The sequence below is a fragment of the Lingula anatina genome, chromosome 3 (assembly GCF_051362555.1).
Source record: "Lingula anatina isolate TDL-2025a chromosome 3, LinAna3.0, whole genome shotgun sequence".
NCBI classification, from domain to species: Eukaryota; Metazoa; Brachiopoda; class Lingulata; order Lingulida; family Lingulidae; genus Lingula; species Lingula anatina.
The window spans coordinates 11678250-11701802 of NC_141769.1; the positions used below are offsets into that span (position 1 = coordinate 11678250).

The window sequence follows — 23553 nt, forward strand, 5'->3', positions numbered from 1 at the left end:
ACGAATTCATTAGCAAATTTGTCACACTTATCCTTACATAATCACCCACTGTTACTTTAGAAGCACTTAAAAAAGAATAGGAGTGAGCGATCTCCACGTCCTTGAAAAAGAAATAAGAAAATAACAATGCTGAAATAACATCACGAAATAACAGTGAAAATGACGTGCATGTCGCGATGCAATGGTAACAATAATGGCATAAGGATATCAATGGCAAATGACAGTTGCAATGCTATATGACGATTGATTCTAAACAACTGAAATCTATACATTTTACAATGGCAAAAAAATTTGTTTTAAAAAAATGACTAAATGTGTTCATACAAACAAAGTGCACAAGGAGAGAAACATCGAGTATAACTTATTTCTGACACGATCTACACCAACTTATAAGGTTAATGAAAACAAACTTGGAAAGTAGATTATGGATATATCAGACATACATTTCTTTTTTCTAAAATAAAGAGTACAAAATATACTTAGGATTAAGAGAGATCTAATCCCCATTAGAATAATACATTCATTAGACCAACAAAATGACTTGAAAACAAAGGACAGCGAGTTTAACTTAGTGAACAACTCTCACAAATACAATGAAAAGTCTTTGCATTGTTGAATCTCTCCACTCATCGAAATTGGACCTTTAAACTTAGAATAAACACTATCTGGATATGTGAGAAACGTGCTCAAGGAAATAAATGCGAGTTAATACTAAAAGTATCAGAATTCACAAATAATTGGTCAAACTTAATACAAAGAAGTAACAATGTAGCTACATGGGATAATAAAGCCTCTTTTTCTCTCTTTTTTTTTTTTTTTAATGTGGCCTCTGGAGTATCACAGTCACACTTGCATGGCACTACGGAGCATACTCCAGTCAATCGTCTGCTTCTTAAAAATGCTCCATCATTTATACTATCTTATAAGACTACGATTTTTTTATCATGCCGAACTTCTCCTGACTGTGAAAGTAATATATCGAGGACAATTTCTAGAAAAAATATTCAATGTGCAAAACAGGGCCAAATTCATTTAATTTTCAATTTGAAGTGAGAAAAATAAGATTTTACTGAATTACATTTTGCACAGCAATGTCAGCTTCCATCCCCCACAGAGTTTTAACTCCGAAAATCCCCCCTGATTCATTGTGATGATGGAGCATCTTTAAGACTAGACAGCTCATACACAGCTCACGTAAGACCAGACCATAAGTGACTAATGCTTAGCTATATGTAACTGCCTAAACTGTGTTACCATGGCAGTGACTGTTTGGATACTGAATGAATGTTCGTATACAATATCATGTTCAATATAAATTGAGCAAATATTAGTATGAGGCATCTCAGGGCTGTTGATATACACATCACCCTGTAAAACACAGGTATCCGATGCTTGGATAAGTGCACCGCTTGAAGGGCAGTACATCAAGCAATCCGCTGTGTACTCAGGGTGTGGTGCACACAATCAGCCCCTAGTTACCTATTCAATAATGGTATTTTCTAACAATCGTTATCTCCAATCAAGCTTGATTACACGAAGTTAGTTACTTAACATTTGCTTTTGTTGTGTGTGTCTCAATTTTACTCAGCTGTGGAGCAGTAGAAAGAGCTTTGAAACTTTAGGGCTAATGATGGCCAGGCAGCCACCTCTACAGCACAGCACAGCACCCTGCTGCCCTCACCGGTAGAACAAAACTCTTCAGCGCTGCACCCCATTTCTTTAAGTCCTCTCAACCTTTGAGCAGCCATGAACCTCTGAATACAAATACAAACATGATCTCATTAGCTGGTCCCCTCATACATTCAATTTGATTTCAGATTCGTGCATCAAACAGTCCATTTCGATTGCGCTCTTTTCATCCCTGTCACAGTCACTGCTCCCACTATTGCTTTCCTCGTCGTTTATTCCCGTGCTTAGGGAGCTACACGTGGAAAGGTCTTTCACCATACGACTCCTCTCTGCGGGAGGCAGTGTTAAGAGGTACCTCTTTCTGTGGGATAACACAGCTGGTCCCCACTCTGGGGCAGGTCGGACTAGCTTCTTCACACGCTAAAATTAGATAGGGAAGAATTAGCCATCATATGTTATCTTCTCATAAATAAAAAAGATCAACATATTCAACATACCACCAATATATATATATATATATATATATATATATATATATATATATATATATATATATATATATATATATAAAATTCTTTCATATTTCTTCCAATATTTATCTCTCTACAACACTGTCCCAACAAACAATGTTTTTTTTGTTTGTTTTTTTGTTTTTTTAATGCATAGTTGTAAATTTCTCACCACTAGATGTATACATACCTCTACAAAAGAACCTTCCTCCCTCAAAATCTTAACAATCATGACAATTGGTACTGGCACCATGGAAATGGATGCCATCACCCAGCCTAGCCCAACGGCCCATTCAGGATAGACAACATCGCCATAGGTGACAGGAGTGTGCATGGCCAAGCTGGCGATTAGGATGAACTGAAAGGTAGAGACACATATGAGATTAGTGTGGAGAAAAAAATGTAGAAAGTACAAGAAGGAGCTTTGTTTAATTTGAACTTAATTCTAATACACATGCCAGAACATGAATTTGTTCAAAACCAACCAATTCAAAATAAAAATGCTAAAAGGTGCGATGAATTCAAGTCAGAAAGCTATCTCATGAAAAAGTTGCAAAAACGTTTGAGATCTCGAAAACATAAATTGTTTTTTAAAAAGTGTTTAAAATTTGTAAATCATTACCACAAACAAAAAAGGCAGATCTGTTAAGTTGTTTAAAAAATGCTACATACCACAATCACCAAAGGAGTGACGTAACACCAGGCATACTTGTATACAATTGGAGGTTTGTACCCAATCATCAGCTCAATGTCCTTGTAAAAACGATCCACACCTGGGGAGAGGCAATAATAACTATGTGTAAACAAGTCATCATTCAAGAAAATTCAGCAACTCTGGCCAATAACCATTTAAAAAATGGCAGAATAAATTTTTTAAAGAGATTTAGAATTATAGAACCTTAGAAATAAAAATAATTTTTATTTTTACCGTAAATCCAGGCAATGACCATGCATTCCAAGAAGGAGAGGATCATCAGGGAGAATGTGGCGCAGTACCAGTCCATGATTTGTAGAATGTAGATGCCACCCTGAAGATAACAAAACATTAGAACATTAACACACACACGATCTTGGTTCACTCTTACCCCATAACTGTGAGCAAACCAAGGTTAAGACAACACTTACAGATAGCAAAATGAGTTGAAAGAGGCAATCATAACTAGCCTCATAGTACAGTGAAAATGAATTCAATCTAAATGCCAGTGGTCAAAAATCCATTGATATAGGTGGCATATACATGTGCACAGTACACTCTCCCCCCCCCCCCCCCCCCCCCCATCCCATCCTCTATAAACCTACTGGAACATGACTACCCACTCAAATTATAATTCAAATTACATCTTAATAAAAATGGAAATAGTTAAGAAACAGACTTACCTGCATGACAAGTGGTATGCCAATCAGGAATTCTACAACGCACATCACAGCCGTGAACAGCATCTTTCTCTTACGCAGAAGTTTTGGGAACTCGTCAAGAAAAGCACTGGTCATGGTTTCAAACATCCCAAACTACAAAAATACAAAGCAGAGAATAAGCAGGGATATCGTTATAAAGGGTGCATTTACATTTGAAATGCACAGCAAATATCGAACCTTAAAAGAACAGGCAGGAGCCAGGAGTTGCATTTTTCTTATTATAATCAGTTAACCATGATCTTTGAGGTTTATGACAAGCGTTCTCAAATTTAGGGTGCATGAGCCCATTATTGATTTACATGTTCCACGGGAAAAGTTCCCAACTCCACTTCATGACAGTTCTTTTAAAGTTTGATCTTATACTTATCGTCGAAAATTTGCACATTCTAATCGAAAGGTTAAGACTTAAGGCAAAAACAAAATTTTGTTAATAATTTACTTTAATTTATTAGATCAACTGTGAAAGAGATTTAACGATGTGCAAATTTTCTCTACTTTACTTCTACTCACAAGTATCATAGGACCTAATCAGGAGCAAATCCAAACAAATTTAGAAATTTTTTGGTTATTTAATGGCCAGAGATTTCAGTTTAAGAACAGAGTTTGAGATTTCAAAATCCATCCAATTATACTTGTGAGTGACATATCAAATGCATATAAATAAATATCTTAATATAATAACAGATGCATTATGCAGTAAGGCAAAAATGTAGCTCTGTTGTTCCGTGTAAGCAGGGGTAAAATTCTTGTTTTTAATGTGACCACAGTTTCATTGTAGCAAAGTCCACATTTTAGATTTTACCCAGTCAAAACTGGTTCATTACCATTCCCTTCCCTACCCATACGTTTCTATATACATATCCAAGCACATTAAAGTTTAATGTGAAGAAACTTTACCTCAAATCAACTGTGTCACTATTATTTTGCCAAAGTGCACCCTGAACTTAGTGCTATTCTCTTCCACCAAATAAAATGTCCTATTCACATTGTAGCAGCGGCAAAATGAAACGATTGCATAGACAGCATTCTATTTCGATTCTTTTGCTTTTTTGTAGAAGGATGAACAAGATGCATTCTTGATATGGCACAATTTGTTTTCAGTATGTCTATAATATCTTAGGATATTTACTCAAAAAATGTAAGCAAGATAATATTTTCAAAAACCTGTCATCAAAAGGCACATGTCAGAACTGAAATTAAAAATCTATTTCTTTCTTTTTTTTTTTTTTTTGAAAAATGCCAACCAGAATTTCACACCAAGTTAATCTCCCTTCAAAATGCTAACTTCATATCAGTGAACTGTCCATGAGCAATTTTCCCTGCTACACGTAAAAACAGACCACATACAAAAATGCTGCATTTTTGCCTCGACTGCACACATACTTTAAAGCATGACAAAATGCAGCGAGGATTACAAGTTTAACTTAGAGTCAGTCACATTACTTTGGTTGTTGCCGCCGACGAGACTCTTGAGGCAGCCCCCACAACACATCATCCGCTGGGGTGGAAAAAACACATTTAAGTCGCGATGAAATAAAGCTGACAGAGCATCTCACGATTGCAAATCATCAACTGGAAAAAAATACTCAAATTTCTCATCCAAAATGGGTATGCCGCAACAGAAACATAATGCATGAATCATATCATGCCTCAACATGAATTATTTTCAGTGCTGTCTGCACAAAATGTGATTTTTCAGAAATCTGACTGATGATTAATACCCTGAATATTTAGGACAATGGATACTCTGTCAGTTTACCCTAGCACATCCCATGGCTCTAAATGTTTATATGATACATCTCTAACACATCCAACACAATGTTATCACAAAATGCCTGATACCTTTCCTTTAAGTTCTTTACAATGACTCTTGCCAACCTCAAAGAAAATCAATATTTTTAGGCAATTACAAAGCCATGCGTCAACGTCTTCAACGTATTGCTCTGCTGAAGATTCTTTCTAGCTCTGCATAATATTGATTCCATGAAAGAAGTAATGAAATACTCATCTACAAAATTGCCAGTCTGTAGTATGAAAAAATCAATACAGATGTCAAAACTACACCATTTACAAAAGCTTCTTTCCAATATGACAAAAACATGGGTAAAGTAGTCTTCGGTAAAGCAAAATTACAAAAAAAATTTTTTTTTTTAATTCAGTTTTAGCACTAGCAGCCATGTGTTACACAACAAAGGAAAAATCTACTGCATATCATCAAGGTTGTGGTTGACGTGTCAGCATAATAAATTATGTGTGCAGATTTCCTGTGGAAATTTCCATCATGATCATACATTATTGGATTAAACATGACTAGCAGATGACGCATGATTACAGCAGTGGGAATAGCTTTAAAATGTTTATCAGGAAATGCACTTTACCTTACCTTGATCTGCTACAATTTCATATTCAGTAAAAATATTAGTCAACCACGTTAACACATAAATTTGCCAAATCTTGGTGTCTTTGAGTAAAAAAAAAAAAAAACAGCAAGACATAAAATTATGTCTAACACAATAGTAGCTAATTTCAAAAGTAAAAAATATCCTTCAAATTATGTCTCAGAGAAAAAATGACATGCAAATCTTACTTTAACACAATACTAGTAAATTATATTTTACATGTATATAAAGGGGAAAAATACACATTTGCACAAAAAAAATGAGTACAGAACTCTTACATATTATCATCAAAAAGGTAGGGCTATTAAAAAAAAATCACAGATATACCAGCATCTGCTTTACAAAAAACATGGTAGAAAAATATCTACACAAAAATATAACCAGACTCCATTACATGTGATTAATAGTTTGCTGATAAGGCATTACCTTTGTTTAAATGTGAGCCACAGGATGTTTAGTCTTCATTTTATCTGATGGTTGGAAAGCAGGACATAAAGTTATATGATACAAAAGTGATTGTATCGTATATAACAGTATCCAGAAACTTTCATCCCTCAAGATAGAAATCAGACAAGCTAAAGAGTAATAAACCTGCTTCTTCAATGAATATAAAACCATAAGTTGATGAAATTTGATATTACAGGTTCATACAACTACATTATTCATGATATAGAGGCACCATATGATATCAGTGGATAAAATATTTCAAGATATGGTTTTGATAGCGATATTTTCAGCATATTTTGGACACTGCTGTCAAATAGAGTCTGCTGAATATAAAAATCCACTTCTGTTTGAACCAAAATACAAAAACTATGGTTTCTTTTGCATTTTATTATAAAAATGGAAACTTCCAAATTGGGGAAATTTTTGGCACTGATATCATATGGATTTCCTTTTTGAAGAATGTGATAAAATGCCACAGAATCACTCCTCTCATTCCTATATACAGCACTTTCTCTTTCACATTCACAAATGAAAATGGCACAAGAATCTAGCAAACAGCAGTCACATTCAGTGTAACCAAATCTTTGAATCATTGAATTTTTCTTTGAATGTCTTTCAAGCATAAAAAAGTGTATCCAAATATTAAATGATTTTTTTAAAAAATAATTTCTAAAAAAAAAAAAAACATACTGTATTATTTTAATACAATACAGCACCTATAACCCAAAGCAAAAGCTCAATTTTGACTTTAAAATATCAATCAATTTCATTAAAAAATAGCACAAAGCAATTAAACATACACCTTACTTTTATACTATAACTTTTATAATATATACTAAAAACAGCCATATTCATATCATCATTATTCCATTCACACTCATCACATGACACTTAAAAAGCAACCACACAACAGTCCCTCTCTTACTTCACATGCATGGTATATAAAATCAAAATGTGCATAAATTTTATATGAGCCACCATTCCTAACCATTCTACACAGATATAGGTGTCAGCACAGAGAGCGAAATGGTCACAAAACTGGTAGCTTCTGGCGAGTTTAATAGTATACACCCAAAATATTTAATGGAAAGAGCTCAGACCACAGAACTGCACTGGTAATACCTTATTTTTGTATCCTATCTATGGGATGATGAGAACTTTCTACTGGTCATGATAGACCGACTCCATTTAACTACCCTCTCTGTACCAGGTGGCACCAGATCCACTCCTTGCAATTCCACTGTCGCACCTTCTATTTCACACAATTGTGCTCCACGTTTTTTCTTACATTTCTTCCATACTGCAACATCCCATCACCTTCAGTGGGAAGACCGGGGGGCATCTTTTTTTTTTTCTTTTTACATACACATTTTTCTGCCCTACAAACATTCATTCTCAGCCTATTCATATCAACACATGATGGATTTGCTTTAACCTTTCACAATGCATACCACTTGGCTACAGCCATTCAAAAGCCTAGGTTCTTTCTGCATCATAATGCTCATGAATAAAATTTTTCTTGTGCAAGAGAGAAAAATCTAACTGAAGTACTATTGTTAAACAGTTTAAAGGCTTTTTAAATCCCAGATGTACACTAGACAAGTAGATCATGTGAACAAGCCACCTCAGAATGATTTCTAGGGCAGATTCTTAAACTAAATGCTCCAAAACACAGAATGTTATGATAATGTGCAGCTGTGATCTGAGATCTTTTTTTTTTTTTTCATAATGATAATCTCTACCAAGTTGTAATGTTTGTCCATGGCAGTTAAATGACAAGTGACCATTTCAGACACCTCAAGTGTGACCAATACACCTGTGAAGAACAGTACACTGAGTCATGCACGATAGTTGTACAGAAAACCAACTGTATGCCCAACATAAGCAGCCACTACTCGTTTCCAAGAAACAGCTAATGGAATCAATATTATCAGCATGAGGGTACCACGATTCACAAGCTTTTTCAGGTTGCTTTTCACAAAGAGAATGTATTACCCAATTTTAATGAGCAAGCAAATAATTAATTGGAGATCTCTCTCAGATGCAGCTTTTAATATACCAGTTGGCAATTTTAGAGCTGCTGCTTATGCCGATTTGCACACAAATATATTTGTTGTTGTTTGTACATTTTCTGCATTGACCCAAGGTTCAACAAGATTAAGATTACATGTTGTATAAGTATCACAGAGCTGCTCTTTTCTTAAATGCAAGACAAAACTCACACCCAGTTTATAAAGCACAAAGGGGAAATTTTAATCATGAATTAAATTTCTTGTAAATGCTGGGTTATTGTCATTTATCAGAACTATCTTTGCAGAGGCCAAATGAAATGGGAGGGGAAATTTTGCTGTGAAGAAAGTGAAAATAACCATGTTTAAATATCAGAAACTGAAGTATCACTTTTCTTTTTACGTCCTAATTAGAAAAACAAAATGTTTTTGCCATTTATTTTTCTTTCAAAAAGACAACAATGATATTTCAATTTTGAAATCCTGCACTGTGTAGGGCAGCTCTGCTGTATAAAAGCTGGACTGACATGCCAATTTCATACTAAAATTAGCTTGCTCTATTATCTGGGAAGACAATGATATTGACGTCAAATCATCGATCTCCAAAGAAAGAGAATATAAAGTATTTAGTATTTGTTCTGCTTAATGTAAAAATAAATGTTGGTCAGTCCCACACAGCAGAGACATCTTATTTCAGTAAATTTACACTATGTATGTTTCAGGATATTTCTTAACATGTTTCAGGATATATATTTTGTTAAAAATATCATTCTCTTTTACCCCATGATAATAAGAGCAACAAAAATTGTCAGTCCTGCGAGATACACTTCGCAATATTGTGAAGTGATGTCGCCATGGAAACCATTTTACCTGACTGTCAAGACCAATGGTGAACAACATGAGAAAGAAGAGAACCGCCCACAGTGGAGAGATTGGCAGTTTAGCCAGAGCTTCAGGGTAAACCACAAACACAAGGCCTGGACCTAAAACAGAAAGGAAGATTAGGATAAAATTAAAGGGCCTCCAAAATATACTTACACAACTTTGACAGCTATAAACCTTTATAAAACTTTCAAAGAATGGATATCAAAGAAATCTTATTAAAATTGGTTATGATTTACAAATGAGCCAAAACACGCAGAGATTCATGGTAAAAATGATTACCTACCTTGTGTGACCACATCTTTGATATCTTGGCCAGTCTCGTGAGCCATGAAGCCAACGATGGAGAAGATTACAAATCCAGCGAAGATGCTAGTACCACAGTTAATGGCAGGAACAATCAAAGCATCTCTGAAAGTAAAAAAAAGGGATCTTTTGCTCAAGCATACATTATTTTCCTTTTTGTGAAAATTAAAATGGTACAACATATTTAAAAAAAGAACAAGATTTGAAAAATGCGCAAAATATTTCAAATATATAAAACACACTCATATTATTTAATAATTCTGTAAGCCACAAAGAGTTGGATAAATACATAGGCATAGAGAAAATATAAAAAATCCCAATGATAAAAGAGAATAGATGGATATTAAAAATCAAGATAAAATTCTTTTACACTTATTGAAAAAAAATAAAAGAAAGAGTTACAAAATTTAAAAACTTAACCGGTAAGCTTTGAAACTCATGTGTCGTATATATATAAAATGCAGTCTTAACTTCATGGTGTATACATGTGAATAATTCACTTTCTGTCAGTTTGCACATGCTGGTAGGTTTTACTCAAGCATTCATTTGCTACAATGCAAGCTAAGGGTATGGGAACCAGATTTACAAGAAAAAGAAAAACTGACTCTGATGAAACAAAAAGCATTGCCTTGTGGAAAATTTTTCATCACTTGTTGATGTTAATACTATCAGAGTTAAATGCCATGGTTAATATTTTCCGCTCCTTTTGTCCTTATGTTAAAGACAACATTTTGAGTGCCAGGGTAAAATTCTTTGAATATTTTATTTACATTTACGTCCTGAATAGTAGATCTTTCAAACATATCAGTCCCGCATTCTGCATCAATAATGGCATGTTCGGCTCAGGTGAAGCTTAGCTGTGGTATTTAAAATGTCCCGCATTCACATCAAGTCCCCAAGGGGGCATTAAACAGCACTCTACCCATTTTTTTAGCAACAGCAGCGATATTTGATGCCAAACATAACTGCCCTTCTATTGACAGCAGACTGAGAGGAATATCATGTTTAAGTCACAGATATGTTTACTGGACACCTCTGTGACAAAATTCAAAAAAGTTTTGTGAAATGATATTTCTTAATCTTCCATTTGATATTTCATTTGTGTATCAAGTACTTTATTAAAAATAAAATATCCCTGAACTTACTTCTATTCCAATTGTCAATTTTACTTTTTTTCGTTGATTCACCCCCCTCCCTAAAAAAAGTCTACTAATGCATCAAATCTGATTTTTCAGCACTAATTCAACTGTTATGGCTTCAGATTCTCTGCTGTGGCAGAATTAACAGATTACAAAAACATTACATAAGTTTATATAAACTTAATCTACACTGCATCAAGTCAAGTCACGTAGTATACCAAAATACACCACACGAAATTGCACCTTGGTCTTTTCATAACTTAACCTCATCAAACTTTGTTTTATGTGTTCAGCAGTCTGCAAATAAATTTGATAGCTAACTTCTCACAAGACATTAACAATATCAGAGTAGTTTTTGTTTTATTGTGTTAACCTTTAAGCTGTGTCTATTTTGGGTTGTCTTTCATATACTCTTGCATGTCAAAGGCGCGCAGTTGCAAAAATATTCACCCCTCAGAGGCAGCAGAAGAAGCCGAGGCAACTAATCAATATAGTCTGCATGGTATCAAGCTAACCACAGAAATCCAATACAGGCTTCCCAGAGGCAACTAATGGCAGACTGTTTTCCTAATAAAGGTTGCTGAACACTGTGAGCTAGCTAGCTATCTTCCATGGTCAGATGGAGTACATCTGGTATGTGCAGACAGTGCATTTCAGACATATCTACATGTGTTTTGACATTGTTATATTATGCACTGCGCAGCAAAACAAAACTTGACAGTCAGTAATAAATGACCTACAGGAACGATTTCCAAAAGGATCCTACAGGAAATTTCCATAAGGGATACGGGATGTTTAAATCTAAAACTTTTTAAAGCATCATATCATCATTAATGTACTGAAGGTAGAAAAAAAGCTGCAAGCTAAGTATGAAATAAATCTACAACTGCTGACATAAAATATGAAATTCCACAAAAATGCCGATAATTATTAACCAATTACCTAGATGAGAAGGGTATCTAGTGGGGGGGACTGAAAGGCTGACACTGTTCAGTGCCATCTCAAGTTGTAACTTGTATGGTATACTCGTCTCTTCACTTACTAAGTAATCTAATGTCAGGTTTTTAATTATTTTCATAGAGGCTTAGTACAAAGATTTAGTCCTATAAGCAGCTTAGAAGCCATACATATATAGCATCTTAATAAGATACTGGTTGAAAAACATGCAAGAAGCACTGCAAAGTTAAGACATCCGCTCTCACTAAAAATCTAGTGCTCTTTACATGGAAATAACGAATTTGAGAGACATCTTTCGGGGCCATGTTTCTTCAAAGATTTAGCTAAAGGAGACACTAATTTCAGGTCTTTCCAAACAGCAGTGTCTAACATGCAGGTAATTTTATTTAAAAAAAAACAAAAACAAAAAAGCATTATGATAAGCACTGCACTGAAAAAAATCTACAAAACAAACTTAATCAAAATCTAACAAATTTTCCTTAAGTTGTTGAAATAAATTTCATACATTTAATTTCTTTTTTACATCATGACAGTGAATGATATATTTACCTGAAGCAGTTGTTGTTGAACTTGTTGTAACTAGACATAGTGATGAGAGCACCCCAGGCTGCACCCACAGAGTAGAAAATCTGAGCTGCAGCTTCTGCCCACACCTGAAACATGAAAGGCAAGAATTCTCTTTAATAGGTAAAATTGTGAAACTACAACATTTGGAGAACTTGGCAGGTTTTTTTTTTAATAACCAAAAGAACAGTACAGTATTTGTCTGTTAAATTTAAACACATTGCTTCTTTTTTCTGAGATTGTAGCAGTGGTGAGTAATGGGAGGGAGGGGGGGGTACATTTTTAGTAATGTGTACAATGTTAAATGTACAGAAGTATTCAGCAAAACTGCAGACAAAATGAAACCCATTTTTCTTACTAATTCTATCAAGCTTAAGACAGCCAAATATAATTTTGTAAATGGGAATGATTAAATGCAGATAGGCATGCTATTCAGCTTACAAGGCAATTTTTCTCAAGCAGTGTTTTTCCTAGCACAATATCTTGACAAAGGAAGGTCACCTTCACCATATTGTAATCAACAGTATTTTCCTTTGTTTCCTTTTCCAGACAGATGTACTGGAGAGCTGCTTATTGAAAGCTTCCAAGAAAAAAATCCGTGTACATGCATTAGATATTCCATCATGCAGGCAACCTCGTGCTATATTGATTATTTGTCTCAGCGATGAATAATGGGAGTTTAGCAGATTGCAAATTTTGAGGAATTAGTCATTGCGTGCTGGTTTGGAGCTGCGCCTGTCTAATCCAGCCAGGGAGTAATTACCCATCAAGCACATAACTAACAGAATCTTGTTACTCAGAAACCCAAAATCATAAAACCTTGGGAACCTTATGAACAATTTCCGTAAATGATCATACTGCATGCAACACGTGCTTGAACCTGTCAACAGAGGTGCTATAGAAAATGGACCAAGTATGAACAACATGATGGACGTTGCTGTTTGATTTTCCACCGATTTTCCACACAATTTGAGATAATTTGGAGAAACATGTTGGTTCTGCACTGTAATCTATTATCATATTTTGGGCAGAAATGTTTTGTTGCTAAATACATTCAGAACAGGAAATTGAAAAGCTGGATGGTTTTGAATTGCACTGAAATCAGAACTGTTCCGAGAACTTGAAGACCTGTCTAAGTACCAAGGATGGGTCTAGCACTGATGCAAATATTTGTACTGAAATAACTCATAGTCTGAGTAAGAATGCCTTTGCATTTGAACCTACACTGGCATTCAAAACAACTGCTATATTTTTTATGCACTGAAGTACCTTAACCAAATTTAATTTAGACTCTAGGCAGCTTAATCTCAGAAATAACACGTCACAGGTAATTTTTTTTAAAAAAATGTGTGTGCATGTGTGCATTGTGATTTTACAAAAATACTTTCTATGAAAATGGAACCAGTGAATTTCCTTGTGACCTTTCTTAACTCGAGCAACTCTGTAAACGAATGCCTCTAATCTATAATTTATTCTTCAACGTAGCACATTTAACCTTCCACATAGCACCCTCAAATGTGGTGTGCATGAGAACTACTGCTATATTTTCAGACATTTTAATGCAATGGCCTATCTTAAGTATGTAATCTAAGATAATTATGGCTTTGGTAAAAGTAATTCATTTCTTTGTTATTCATGAAACAGCAAAGAAAAATCAAAAAGCAGCTAAATTTCAATTGATGACACAGCCACAAGCACCAAAAGTGCATTTTTGACGTTCATCTAAAATTCAGAATCCACAAGTCTCATCTCTGCTCCTAGCATAAAAGCTGAGTTGACAGTAAAGACAACATTTTCAAAAATAATTTTCTTGAAAATGACATGCCCTTTAAATAGTGGCATGTACATGTTGTTCTTTAAAAATACAAAAAGGTTATATAAGCTATTCCAATCAGTGTAGCAGTCCATATGTCTATCTTTAGAAGTGAAAATTTGAGTTAGGTGCTAGGACTTAAATGGCAATAAATAACACAGTGTGTATTTAGTCTGTGTAAAATGTCAAAGTAATCAGCACAGCACCCAGCAACGGGAAATGCAACATTTTACTCACTTTGAAGGTGCCCAATTTTGCAAAATCTGGAATGAGGTAGAACTTGATTCCGTTCAAGGCTCCTGGGAGGGTAACACCCCGCACCAGCAAGATGATCAGCACCAGATAGGGGAACGTAGCCGTCACATACACAACCTGAAGTTTGTAGTCTAAGAGTTCAATAGTGGTTAACTGGTGAAAAACACACAGAATAATCTTACAACTGGGATGACTGTGAACTTTTGAAGAAAAAAATGAACAAATAAAATGACAATTTTGCCTAGAGGAAAGAATTTTTTAAATAACAATAATGAACATACAGTACAACCTAAAATTTTCCACTGTCTGCAAAAAGATGCAACTTAAATACCAGGTGGTTGGTCTTAGACATCTTATTTATTATCTTGGATACTTGAAATTACCGGTATATGTACCACACAAAAGAGACCTTACATCCAGGAACTCATTTGTTCACTCACCCTGCCAGAGGACTTGACACCCTTAAACAGGCACAGAAACACCAAGATCCAGGCCACAATCAGAGACACCAGCAACTGCCAACGAATGTCACCAAGGTCATCGATGCCACTTGTCAGCTCCAAGACATGGTTTCTAGAAGGTAAATGACAGGTGAGACTGAATTCAAAATTATCTTTTAAAAGATATATTGAGAAGTAACCCAGGACCTGTTAATATTACACATGAATTTCTTTATGCTTAGTGGAGTTAAATATTGAAATTACTTGTATTTAATAGGACTTAATACAAGTCAGAGATAGCAACAAAAATTACAATGAAACGAGCGATCTTCAACCTTTTCTCAAAAACAAAGTCACTTACTGCCAGTACTGCTCACTGGGGGTCTGCTTGGGCAGTTCTGAGGCATTAGCAACAACAGAGGTCAGCACTGCAGACACTTCAGTGCCATTCACACTGAAGGTGGTGTTGTAAGTCATGACAGTCTCATTGGCAGCAGTCTGGTTGAGCAAGGTCTCATTTCCATTGTGTGCTCTAAGAGCACAGCGGTCATCGTTCCACTCGTTCCCACAGCTGGCCCAAGGCAGGACCGACCTGAGAGACATCACCAGGTAGTACAATGTCCAGGTGATGATGATGTTGTAGTAGATACACACGATTCCAGAGATGATGACCATGCCCCAGCCAATACCTAGAGTCGAAAAATAAATACCATCATCTAATGATGACCTGTGATGGCAACAGAGAAAAAATAAAGAACTTCTAGATCAGAATCAGAATTTAACACTGACAAAAACTTTCTTACACCCAACTTGTTAAAAAAAGGAAACCTATGAAAAACCTACCAAAAAGAAGAATAACACAATGTGGCCAAGATGAAATAGAGTGGAATATAGAAACATATAAATTCATAGAACCTTAGCTAAAATTATGAGGAATTTGGAAAGTTTTTGTTTTTTTTTTTGCTTCATATATAGGAAAAGGGTGCATCACACAAAATAAACACCCCATCCACCATGCTAATAGACCCTTTCAAATATATTAACATTAACTATAGTATGTTTTAACTTGATTGCACCAAAGGACAAAATCATCAACAAATTTCATTTTCGGACAACAAACAGTCTAAATTTACTCAACATCAAGGGTAAATATACAGAAAGCATATCAATTTACAGTGTGCTTATAAATCTTTTACGATTATATATTTTTTACGCATCACTCTTTTTGTACTGCAATCAATCAATCATTTCGTTTGTTTGCTTGATTTGCAAAGAAGTCATTGTAAACCATTGTAACATTATGAGTCAAAATTTAGCCTAATGTCAGCTACTGCCTGAAGCTCTTAAAAGGACCTTTACTAAGTGGAGTTGTAAGAGCAATGTTTCTTTTATGGTTTGTAATCTCTAAGCAAGTACTTTCAGAGCCTGAAGACGAAAAACCTGACGTCATGGATTTTTCCATCAAGCTGTTCACACACAAGCACTGCACAAACGTAAATCCAAGACCTCCAATACAAAGAGGCATGGACGTGTGTAATCAAGAGAAAATAAACCACCGTATTGATTGTGTGATTTGACATTTAATTATGAGAATAAATGTGGCAGACATATTAGTGCCGAGCCGGAAGCGGTGTTATATTAACTAACTGAATGGCAGACAGGAGTAGCATGGAGAAAAGTAACTGACAGATTTCGTTTAATAAATCTCACCTACAAGAAATATCAGGACTTATTTTTTTTAACACAAAGCAAAAAAATGAGAAATGTAAAACAAAAGTCTCCATATCCCCAAGTGAGTTGTTTATCCCATTGATGGAGCATGGTTGGAAGATCAATTTAAAAAATGTGTCTTATGTCGGAAAATCAATATGTGCTGTACCTTATACTAGTATTCGCAGCTTCTTACATCGCAAGTATTTTCTATTTGCCAAAAGTATTGTTTATTCATCACTTTCAGTAAGAGCAGTCAAATATGCAAGGATGTTACATGCACCGACAGTGTATAAGCACAGGTATAAGAAAAATCCCCCAGTATTTTCCTTCTTTATAAACTTTTTATATCTTAACATCTCATAAAAAGGGCAAGTAAATCAATATACATGCACAACACAGCACTTCAACCTTCAGCACTTCAGGTATCTGATAGGAAAAAGTGACTGAAAGTTTTGTGGGGGAGAAAAATACAGAGGAGTGGTCTTAAAAGTTTAATCCAACTCGAGTTCTTTACAGCCTGGTCAATCCTTGGTGCCATTTCCAAATACAACTTAATTTTTAAGAGTTCAGCAGGTCCACGTTCCCCATTAAAACCTGCAGAGCAGCAGCAGCTGATGCAAATTCCCTGCAAACTAATATAAACATATCTACCAAATAGAACATACCTTTGAAAAGAGGGCTCAGCTTCCATACTGCAGTGGGACTCAGGCTGGCAAACTGACCGTAAGACACCTCCAGGAAAAACAGAGGCATTCCACACAGCAGCAGGAAAGTGATGTAGGGAATGAGGAATGCTCCTAAAAGAAATCGTGAAAAAGGAAATCATTTACAATATATTCAAATGTGTATTGTTTTCAGGCATTTAAAGTGAAATATCTTTTTGACAATATTTTTCTGTTTGTTTCATACTTTCATACAACATAAGTACAAAGAGCCAGGTTGTTGGTTAGAAATATGATTATATTCAGGTATTTTTAGTAAGAATACCTGGTCAAATTTTCTTCAACAACTGCAACTGCATTCATTTTTTTCTGATTTGACAGAAAACATTCACTGAACATAAGATAATTTGGATCCAATAAAAGAATTCAGAGTTGGCAGATCACAAATTCAATTTTTCTAAAGAAATGCTGGTATTCCTTAAAGCTCTGGGGCAATAAAAATACTCAATAGCTTAGGCACAGGTTAAATGTGTTGAGTTTAAAATGCAAAAACAGGTGCAAAACTGATTTACATTTCAGGTGCAACTGCCATGAGTCACACATGATCAGCAGACTTGTGCAAGATATTTAAAAAAAAAGGGGGCCCCTTGTACATCCAGCCACTTCAGATTTGTGGCTGGCAGACGTAGTCAAAATCTAATCATCGTCCTTGAATTTCTTGTCTTTTGAATCTCGAGCATGTGCTCTTTAAACGTTAATGAGCAGGCAGAATGCAGGCTCATCTATATAAAGCTACCAACACTAATTGAAACTCTTAAAAATAGAAAATATCTTGGAAAAATGACATATCTAACAGAGGTAGAACTGTTTATATTATACATGTACTTACATGCAGACTTGAAAATTTAAATGCTAAATGTTAAGTGTGCAGCAAACTACACTTAGTACATCATCATCATTAACATTCCACCTTGTATGTACTGTAAAACATACCAAAATGTATCAAGTACTCTACTTTCATCAAGCTGCCTGCCATTTGGGATTCAGAGAAAAACTTTGTGATAAAGGGGTACATTCCCATGGTGCTATTTTCCCTGGAAGCTTTTCCCATAAAATTCCTGAGAATATTTTACTTTTTATATTTACATGTAGCAGAATTGCCTTAGCAAAAGTGCAGCGATAATATCATGATCACTTCTCTCTCATTACCATATGATTTCAGAAAATGTTTTGTAAGGAGGCAGGTGGGTTACGCTGCAATTTTTAGACAGGTGCCTTATCAATCAGTATTCAAATTACGGGTTCCTTCAAAGTTTATCATCCAGATTCAGATAATGGCATTACCAACACACTTGGTTGCATATCCCCTTTTCCACTTGTCATAAGGGGAGGGGGAGGATTTAACAGGTTGACTTTCTGGCAGGACAATATGTTTTGTGCAAAACTTTTCAGAACACAACCCGACTGGCAATGTAAATAAACATCTACTCTACCATCTACCACAGCATATTTCTGCAAAAGAGCTTACTTTAAAAATACATAGCTTATGACCATGATAAGTGAAAAAAAAAAACAAAAAAATAAAAAACAGACAGAGCTGTGTCAATCAAATGGAGAATTAGGCCCCACGCAGGTGCCCTCCATGGGAAAGTCCAGTTTCCAGACATATTATATACATTTCCAGGGGCAAGACCGCAACTTGGCATTAGTGTTATGTAATTCCATCAGCATGCTTTAACCCAAAAGGTTTCAAAAACATGTCAAGGTGACCTTTTGGCTTAGAATCGCCAGTCACACCTAGAACCAAGATCAGTTCCGCTTTACATTTTTTTGGGTCAGAAGTTTACTTAGTATGCTAAAAGCAAAGAAATTCTAAACCAAAACAAGCTTTCAGCTACAAGAGTTACATAATCCCAGAGGCATGGTGGAACTGAAAACCCTGTAAAACAAGTCTTGCTGTAAGCAGAATGTTGCCAGTAATGAACTTTTTTTTTTTTGCTTTTTTCACTTTGAATTCCTAATCTGTCTTGTCTATGCCACACCCTATGTTTTTGCAGGGGTTTCCAACAAGTTAAAATTTTCAGTAAATTAGTACGTTTACCATATTTTTTTCTTTTTCTATTTCTCTCCTTTGATCACCTTCTACATATTAGCAATTGCTGTTTTACCCTTAAAGAAATATGTTTGAAAAACTTACCTCCCCCATTTCTATAACACAGGTAAGGGAATCTCCAGATGTTTCCCAAACCAACAGCATAGCCCACACAAGAGAGCAGAAAGTCCATGCGTCCAGTCCAGTTTCCACGTTCAGTGTTCTCATCTCCACTCATACTACTGGAGCTACTGAACGTCCCCACGGAGGAATCATCATCCTTTCCATGAACCAGGCTGGCACCCTGTATAATAAAGATAATTTTTTTCAGTTTACTAATTTAAACTATACATTTTCTGAAATGTTCAATGAGCTATCCTGGAAAATACATTGAGATTGAATTGTTGTAATTTCCATTCAATTTGGTTGGTGTTATTGAAAACTCATCCAGGAACGGAATGACAGTCGAGGAAAAAAAAGAGTTGTAAGATACTGGCTTATGAACTAGTCGGTATAGCAAAGAAAATTTTCACCTGACTGTAAAATAGAAACCCTACTCTTTTGATGTTCAATATCCACTATAAAATTTATTAAGTGCCTTGTCAAAAAGTAAGAATTTATTCCTGCTATGTCATTTTGAGGAATTTACCTGGCATTTGCAAAAAGTAAGTACATTTTGGAAGCCATTTTCATTACTCTTTCACCTTTGAAATTTGCCCCTTCCTTCTCTTCAAAAATCTTTATGGGGAGGGGGAGGGGGTTTAAATTCTTTCTTGGATAACATTCATCCATGTATACGCTAATGCCCCTTGAACTACATAAGAACTAAAGTGATAAAATTTGTGTATGAAAGATGAAAAGCAATCAGTGCCATTGTACAACTCTGCACGGTTCTTATGCAACGTCTGCTAGTATGAGTCGATATGTCAATAGAAATTTGATCAAGCAGCTCATGTCAATAAAAATTGCGATTATTACATGTCCAGAGTGTTTGGAATAATTGCATATGTCAATTTGTAGTTTCTGTTATTGACCAATTTTGCATTCCCATCATACGTACAATTCCTTTAGACTTGTGCAACTATAGTAACCATCAAAATAACACTTCTCCTCTGATAATGAATTTACACAGGGGGGGTGGAATGGCCTTTAAACTTTACACTGGTAGTATATGTAGATGGAAACTAATATATTTTCCTTTCAAACACAAATCAACCCTAACAAACCAATGTTGTTTCACATATGATTCATTATTATTTATCTATCTTATACTAACATCAATGTTACAATATACTAACATAATGTCATCATATCTATTTAGGAAGTAATTTGCCCTTCCTTCCTTCCTTGCAACATTTTACTGATAAATGTCTGATAAAAAAAAGTACCGCCCCTCTCTACTATACTTAGTTACTTAGTGCTTAATCCCAATCAAGCTGATAAGTCAAAAGCCAAATTTTTCTGAGCTATGAAAAACTAACCTTTCTATTTCTTTCATGGCCAAATTTGTCACAAAATTAGTTCAAAATTAGATTTCCCTGCAATTATCCAAGTATTTGGATAAAAGGAATTCTATCCTAAAATGAGCCAAGCCAATGGCCAGGTATGTTCAAGGTTTAAGTTACCGTCAGGTATACAGGAGCTAATAGAGATGTTAACTATCATGCAAGGGTATCATGTTTGGGCTATTAAGGACAACAACAACAATGAATGGGCATACTTAAACCATTAAGATGCCTTTCTTATTCAAAGGAGCAGTGTGGAAAAAGTCCAGCTAGCAGCACTTTTCTGTAAAGGATACAATAATAAGGAGTGCTCTATTACTCATGACAACATCCTTGTCTGTAGGAGATATTTATGCTGTGTTTGGGGGCGTGAGGTAGAACAAATATGGACAGGTCAACTACAAGTGGACATCAGGAAAGGTGCTCCCTAATACTTTGACAACTGCCCATTAATTTGTCAATGCAAAAAAAAAAAAAATATATATATATATATATATATATATATATATATTTATGTAAGTAATAAAAGGGCCAAATAAAATGAAAATAAATATTTTATGAAGTACTTAAACTCTAAATATGTCCATAAACTGCCAAAATTATTCTCATAAAGATTCTTCTCTGAGAACTTACTGTTTTTAAAGAGACAAAAATGAATATATTTAAAACAGAAAGGAAAAATTACAAATTTGGAATTTTTCATATAGAACATAGACTATGTGTTATCAACATTTTATTTTTTTAGGCAGAGAGATTTGGGCTCATCTACCAACATAACTCCCATTATTTCTTTAATTTCTTTTGCAAAATTAATCAGCAGCCTTCCATAATTAATATAACATGATACCCGTGAACATCTGGCGCCGTGATTTTGACGTGTGGATATCGATGTGGGCGATTTGTGTGCCAGAGATAGACCTCAACGGTATCTTTAATCATTGAACGCATTCATACCAGAGTGTACTATAATAGTAGGTGAAGTTATTCAGACGAAAATAACTTGAAATCTGATCTTGTTTGCTAAGTTGCTTATCTTGTTCCGCTTTGCCTTACCCCGTTTTTATTTTCATTCTCATATTTCTGCCCTTTCTCACGCCCTTCTCAGAATATGGAAAATGATAATGAAGAGTTTTTTTTTATTTGATAAAAAAAACTTAGATAATTTATATACGCTAAGAAAAGAACTATTTCATAAACTTAGCAAAAATAATACAACGCAACAGTCACCACGCCCCAATAGCCACTTTATTAATTTGGCACCAGTGCCAGCATTAAAGTGTAAATTGACTTTCATCAATGTGCGCACAGTATAGAAGTATCAGGCGGAAAATTAATATTTAACGCGACAACTACGGTAAACAATAGGTATCCATTCATACGATCATCAATTACATAAAAGGCATGCCGCTCTGTAAATGAAAGGGAACGACTCCAAATAGTTAACCTAGTTTCTTAATTTTTCAACCAATCATTCACGTGGAACGCTGTATTTTTCCGTGACGTCATGATACGTCATGGGTCAAGCCATGTGGCTCATTCACAAAAATACTCACTCACCCCTGTCGAATTCCAAGTAAGACATAGTTAACTATGAAATAAAATGCTATCTCAAAGCTATCTTACAAAAGCCTTAACCTGAAAAACTTAACATCTTTGTATTTTGCCGACTGTCGTCTTGGAAATTTTCCATTACCAAGAGAAAGAGTGTAACATTATGCGGCGTGTACTGCAGTCCTCAGAATTCCACGTTTTCTCATTACTTTGCAATTTATTTTTTATTAATAATCAATTCTACTCACACTATTCATCAGAGTTACGCCCGATTTTTCATCATCCAACTGAGACAAGTGAGTTTTCTTCTTATCAGGCATTTTGGTTTAGTTTCCCAGTCAACAATCTTCAATACTTGTTTACGAGAAAATTTCTTGATTCTGTTTCGATGGCGGGCTTCTCCCATGCATTTTATATACACGGCTTTTCAATTGGTCACACTTTCAAAGGAGGGGAGCAGGTTGTGTAGTTTTGTTTAAAAAATAGATTTTTTGTTTGGTTTTTTATTTCTGCTGATACAGGCACTATACATAAAATTTGCAAAATATAAAAGATTATCAAGTATGTTCCCAATAAATAGTTAAGACCCGATTTATTATTTAACCAAAAGACTAATGCACCTCATATGGAAGAGTCCATTATAACGAACACGGTGATTGGTTCGAAATGTCACGCACGTAAAGTCATAATTAACATAACTGTTATTGATTTATATCCCACTCCCTTCTTTGCACATAATATTATTGATAGATCAAACAAAATCATAAAGGAGTTGCTATATGTATCTGTAAAATTTGTACTACAGTACCAGCCACTCACGAACTGCTCAATGAAGCGCAATGTAACGCTATCATTCAATTCATATAAATTGCTTTTCAACAATATTATTTTTTCTGTTCAAGTGTTCTGACAAGTTCGGATTTTGAAATAAGAGCTTAATAGTTGTTGTTAAAGAAGTTCACATTACACACAATCATACAAGGCTTCAGTGCCGTTGATTTATACTTTGTTGGCGGCAAAATGGGAACCCTGGCCCAGCTGCCAGCGGCATCATCATGTCACAGTTATTCCTACCTGAATAGGCGTCCTTGCAAACAACATATTTCTCGTATAAGCCTACTGATGATAATAATTAAGGCTCTTTGAGCTTCAGCGCCACATACTGGTATCATCCCCCCCCCCCCCCCCCCACCACCACCACCACCACCACAACAACAACAAACACACATAATATACATCGGATGCATGCCAGCCCGAAATACACA

General features: G+C 35.2%; 1 protein-coding gene across 1 annotated transcript; it reads right to left on the reverse strand.

The window, feature by feature from the left end:
• Window positions 1–794: 794 nt before the first annotated feature.
• Window positions 795–22706, reverse strand: LOC106155231 (sodium- and chloride-dependent glycine transporter 1). The gene is made up of 14 exons (XM_013529995.2): window positions 22537–22706; window positions 19338–19536; window positions 17144–17275; window positions 15127–15454; window positions 14766–14898; window positions 14308–14442; window positions 12243–12346; window positions 9578–9702; window positions 9280–9392; window positions 3516–3647; window positions 3067–3166; window positions 2811–2911; window positions 2329–2496; window positions 795–2049 (listed from the first exon to the last, which is right to left on the reverse strand). The coding sequence occupies exons 1-14, from the start codon at window positions 22606–22608 to the stop codon at window positions 1795–1797; spliced, it is 2097 nt and encodes a 698-aa protein (XP_013385449.1). The 5' UTR covers window positions 22609–22706; the 3' UTR covers window positions 795–1794.
• Window positions 22707–23553: the final 847 nt, after the last annotated feature.

Coding starts and splice junctions, on each gene's coding strand:
- LOC106155231 (XM_013529995.2), bottom strand. CDS start 22,608: ATGCCTGATAAGAAGAAAACTCACTTGTCTCAGTTGGATGATGAAAAA. Junction 12,347..14,307: donor CAAAATTGGGCACCTTCAAA/GTGAGTAAAATG, acceptor TTCATGTTTCAG/GTGTGGGCAGAAGCTGCAGC. Junction 9,393..9,577: donor CAAAGATGTGGTCACACAAG/GTAGGTAATCAT, acceptor TTTCTGTTTTAG/GTCCAGGCCTTGTGTTTGTG.